Below are 5,042 nucleotides of genomic sequence, written 5' to 3'. Positions count from 1 at the left end.
AGACACACAGACAGACACACGCATGTCTCTGTGTAGTTATATATATCTATATATAGATAGATAGTGTGTGTGTGTATAGTTTGTGTGTATAGTGTGTTTATATAGTGTGTGTATATAGTGTTTATATAGTGTGTGTGTAGTTTGTGTGTATAGTGTGTTTATATAATGTGTATAGTGTGTATGTATAGTGTGTGTTTATAGTGTAACTCTAACAGTGTTTGAACATTGGCGCCATCTACTGTTCAATAACCCTCATAGCTGTGTGTGTATAGTGTGTGTGTGTGTGTGTGTGTGTATAGTGTGTGTGTGTATAGTGTGTGTGTGTGTGTGTATAGTGTGTGTGTGTGTGTGTGTGTTATTCTACATGAGTTGGTCCCGTTCGATAAATCTCAACATGTAATAATTAATAATATATTTATATTTATATTAATATTAACATAATTAATATTAATATTAATAATCTTCTCAGGTGTTTTTCAGTGTTTTTGTCTGTTTTAAACTATAATTAGTTCTTTTATTTTGAAGGTTTGGTTTATTATGATAACATCCCGTCTCTCTGGTCTCCAGGGGACCCCGGATCAGCCGGGGACCAGGTTCCACGTGGTCCTGGGGAACGAAGCGTGTGACGTGGACTCCATGGTGTGTGCTCTGGTCTACGCCTACTTCCTGTCCAAGGTAGGTCCTGGTCTACACCTACTTCCTGTCCAAGGTAGGTCCTGGTCTACGCCTACTTCCTGTCCAAGGTAGGTCCTGGTCTACGGCTACTTCCTGTCCAAGGTAGGTCCTGGTCTACGGCTACTTCCTGTCCAAGGTAGGTCCTGGTCTACACCTACTTCCTGTCCAAGGTAGGTCCTGGTCTACTTCCTGTGGGTTCTGGTCTACGCCTACTTCCTGTCCAAGGTAGGTCCTGGTCTACGCCTACTTCCTGTCCAAGGTAGGTCCTGGTCTACTTCCTGTCCAAGGTGGGTCCTGGTCTACGCCTACTTCCTGTCCAAGGTGGGTTCTGGTCTACTTCCTGTCCAAGGTGGGTCCTGGTCTACTTCCTGTCCAAGGTGGGTTCAGGTCTAATTCGTGTCCAGGGTGGGTTCTGGTCTACTTCCTGTCCAAGGTGGGTTCTGGTCTACTTCCTGTCCAAGGTGGGTCCTGGTCTACTTCCTGTCCAAGGTGGGTTCTGGTCTACTTCCTGTCCAATGTCCTGTGTCCCCCCAGCGTGGATGTGTACCTGAGCAGGGTCTGGGTAACCAGGGTAACAGGGTACTCTTCCCCCCCCCAGACGGGGGACCCCGGGTCCCGGCCCGTCCCGGTCTTGAACATCCGTCGGTCTGAGCTGTCCCTGCGTCCCGACGCCGTCTTCCTGCTGCAGCAGCTGTCTCTGTCCCCAGACCTGCTCCTGTTCAGGGACCAGCTGGACCTCCGGGCCCTGGTCCACGCCGGGCGCCTGGCGCTCACGCTGGTGGACCACAACGTCCTGCCCAGGTACCGGGGCTGGGGGGGCTGGGGGGACGGGCTGGGGACAGGAGGGGCTGGGGGGGCTGGGGGGGGTTTGGGGGGACAGGCTTATGATGTAGGGAATCTTGTGCCGGAAGAGTTCTTATTGGTGCGCTAACATGATGTCGTGATGGACCACACCCACCAGACTCCATGTAAAAAAACATCATTTTAGCATCGTAACAAACCTTTCAGTCAGAGTCAACAGAAACCACAGAAAACTATGAAAAGCTGTTTTTGGTCTTCTCTACACTTTACCAACCATCATAACTCCAGTGTTGGTTGAAATAAACACAAACTTTACTGATTTACATGTGAAAATATGTTGGCTCTATACACGCTAAAAGGACTGTTTTTTACATGGAGTCTGGTTGGGTTAGCGCTAGCTACGTAGTAGCTGTTTCTGTGGAACAGAAAGGTCTTAAATAGGTTTTTAAAAGGTCAATCTCTTAAAGAGTAAGTCACTTAACACTTCACCATTAAAACAGTACAGTATATATTTAAAATTTTAGAAAACTGTGGTATTGTATTTATATATACTTTGCTAAGGCTCGCATCGCTAAACCCACCAGACTCCATGTAAAAAAAACATAATTTTAGCATCGTAACAAACCTTTCATTCAAAGTCGACAAAAAACAAATACACTTATGAAAAGCTGTTTTTGGTCTTCTCTACACTTTACCAACCAGGAGAACTCTAGTGCTGGTGTAAATAAATACATACTTTACTGATTTACATGTGTTAATATGTTGGCTCTATACACGCTAAAAGTGCTGTTTTTTACATGGAGTCTGGTTGGGTTAGCGCTAGCTAGCTAGCTGCTCCTGGGGAACAGAAAGGTCTTAAATAGGTTTTTAAAAGACACGTAACACTTACTAGTTATAGTTTAATTGTTATTAGGATGTGAACCAAGTTGTAGGCACACTGTTAAAATTTCTGCAGAGTGTTCTAACTTAACTTGTGCTACGTGGGGGGGGCTGCAGCTGTAGAGAGGGTCTGACTGCGGTGTGGTTGTTGCAGTGCCGACAGCGACCTGGAGGGGGCGGTGGTGGAGGTGATCGACCACCACCGGCTGGAGAGGGAGCCCTCCCCTTCCTGTCCTGTTACCGTGGAGACGGTGGGGTCCTGCGCCACGCTGATAACGGAGCGGATCCTCCAGAAGGCTCCGGAGGTCCTGGACCTGCAGTCGGCTCACCTGCTCTATGGTACACACTGTGTGTGTGTGGTGTGTGTGTGTGTGTGTGTGTGTGTGTGTGTGTGTGTGTGTGTGTGTGTTAGGTGACAACTTCTCATTCAATGCACTTCCTTTATTTTGATGATTATTTACATTGTAGATTATCTCTACCTGCCTGTCTGTCTGCCTGCCTGCCTGTCTGTCTGCCTGCTGTCTGTCTGTCTGCCTGTCTGCCTGTCTGTCTGCCTGTCTGCCTGTCTGCCTGTCTGTCTGTCTGTCTGTCTGTCTGCCTGTCTGTCTGTCTGTCTGCCTGTCTGCCTGTCTGTCTGTCTGTCTGTCTGTCTGCCTGTCTGCCTGTCTGTCTGTCTGTCTACCTGCCTGCCTGCCTGTCTGTCTGTCTGCCTGCCTGTCTGCCTGTCTGTCTGTCTGCCTGTCTGCCTGCCTGTCTACCTGCCTGTCTGCCTGTCTGTCTGTCTGTCTGTCTGTCTGTCTGTCTGTCTGTCTGTCTGCCTGCCTGCCTGTCTGTCTGTCTCTCTACCTGTCTGCCTGTCTGTCTGCCTGTCTGTCTCTCTACCTGCCTGCCTGCCTGTCTGCCTACCTACCTACCTGTCTGCCTGCCTGTCTACCTGCCTGTCTGCCTACCTACCTGCCTGTCTGCCTGCCTGTCTGTCTGCCTACCTACCTGTCTGTCTACCTGTCTGCCTGCCTGTCTGCCTGCCTGTCTGTCTGCCTGTCTGTCTGCCTGTCTGTCTGCCTACCTGCCTGCCTGTCTCCCTGCCTGTCTATCTCCCTGCCTGTCTCCCTGCCTGCCTGTCTGTCTCTCTACCTGCCTGCCTGTCTACCTGCCTGCCTGTCTACCTGCCTGTCTGTCTGCCTGCCTGTCTGCCTGCCTGTCTGTCTGCCTGCCTGTCTGTCTACCTGTCTGTCTGCCTGTCTGTCTGCCTACCTGCCTGTCTCTCTCTCTGTCTGCCTGTCTACCTGTCTCTCTGTCTACCTGTCTACCTGTCTCTCTGTCTACCTGTCTGTCTGCCTGCCTGTCTGTCTGTCTGTCTACCTGTCTGCCTGCCTACCTACCTGTCTGCCTGCCTACCTACCTGTCTCTCTGTCTACCTGTCTCTCTGTCTACCTGTCTCTCTGTCTGTCTGTCTGTCTGCCTGTCTGTCTGTCTGTCTGCCTGTCTGTCTGCCTGCCTGTCTGTCTGCAGCGGCGGTGGTCCTGGACTGTGTGAACATGGCCCCCTCTGCGGGGAAGGTGACCCCTAAAGACGAGGAGCTGGCGGCGGCGCTGGAGGTTCGGTTCCCGGCGTTGCCGCGCCGCGCCGAGCTGTTCGACCGGCTGCAGCACGCCAAGTTCAACGTCTCCGGTGAGTCGCCGCGGTGCTAACCAGATGCTAACGAGATGCTAGCGATTAGCCTCCGAGATGCTAACAAGATGCTAGCGAGATGCTAACGAGAGACTGAGCATGAGACTCACATCCGGCGGCGACAACGCTAATGTGCTGAACTATTCACCGTCGCGCTAACAGGCTCCGACTCAGCGCCTGTCTCTTTAAATACAGCCCGGTCGGTCAGAGCGAGTACTAATGCAGTACTTGGAGTACTAATGCAGTACTTGGAGTACTAATGCAGTACTTTGAGTACTAATGCAGTACTTGGAGTACTAATGCAGTACTTGGAGTACTAATGCAGTACTTTGAGTACAAATGCAGTACTTTGAGTACTAATGCAGTACTTGGAGTACTAATGCAGTATTTGGGGTACTAATGCAGTACTTTGAGTACTAATGCAGTATTTGGGGTACTAATGCAGTACTTGGAGTACTAATGCAGTACTTTGAGTACTAATGCAGTACTTGGAGTACTAATGCAGTATTTGGGGTACTAATGCAGTACTTGGAGTACTAATGCAGTACTTTGAGTACTAATGCAGTACTTGGAGTACTAATGCAGTACTTGGAGTACTAATGCAGTACTTTGAGTACTAATGCAGTACTTGGAGTACTAATGCAGTACTTGGTCCCAGGCCTGGACACGGAGCAGATGCTGCTGAAGGACATGAAATCTGTTTCTGGAGTTCTGAACGTGGCCGTCCCTGTTCTCTACGTCTCACTGGAGGTACACACTATATACTACACACTATATACACACTACACACTACACACACTACACACTGTTCCTGTTCTCTACGTCTCACTGGAGGTACACACTATATACTACACACTATATACACACTACACACTACACACACTACACACTGTTCCTGTTCTCTACGTCTCACTGGAGGTACACACTACACACTACACACTACACACACTACACACTGTGCCTGTTCTCTACGTACACACTACACACTATATACTACACACTATATACACACTACA

The 5,042-nt window shown here is 49.4% G+C and overlaps 1 protein-coding gene across 1 annotated transcript; it reads left to right on the top strand.

Annotated features, from left to right (window-relative positions):
• Window positions 1–567: 567 nt before the first annotated feature.
• Window positions 568–4,776, top strand: prune (prune exopolyphosphatase; the record flags this gene model as incomplete). Its single annotated transcript, XM_032509155.1, is given in 5 exon segments — window positions 568–675; window positions 1,274–1,476; window positions 2,510–2,694; window positions 3,868–4,026; window positions 4,685–4,776. Coding segments are annotated over 5 exon segments (747 nt in total), but the record flags the coding sequence as incomplete, so codon positions are not given.
• Window positions 4,777–5,042: the final 266 nt, after the last annotated feature.

The sequence above is a fragment of the Etheostoma spectabile genome, unplaced genomic scaffold, assembly GCF_008692095.1.
Source record: "Etheostoma spectabile isolate EspeVRDwgs_2016 unplaced genomic scaffold, UIUC_Espe_1.0 scaffold00016111, whole genome shotgun sequence".
NCBI classification, from domain to species: domain Eukaryota; kingdom Metazoa; phylum Chordata; class Actinopteri; order Perciformes; family Percidae; genus Etheostoma; species Etheostoma spectabile.
The sequence above is the reverse complement of the archived record's forward strand: the minus strand, read 5'-3'. Positions and strand labels throughout refer to the sequence as shown.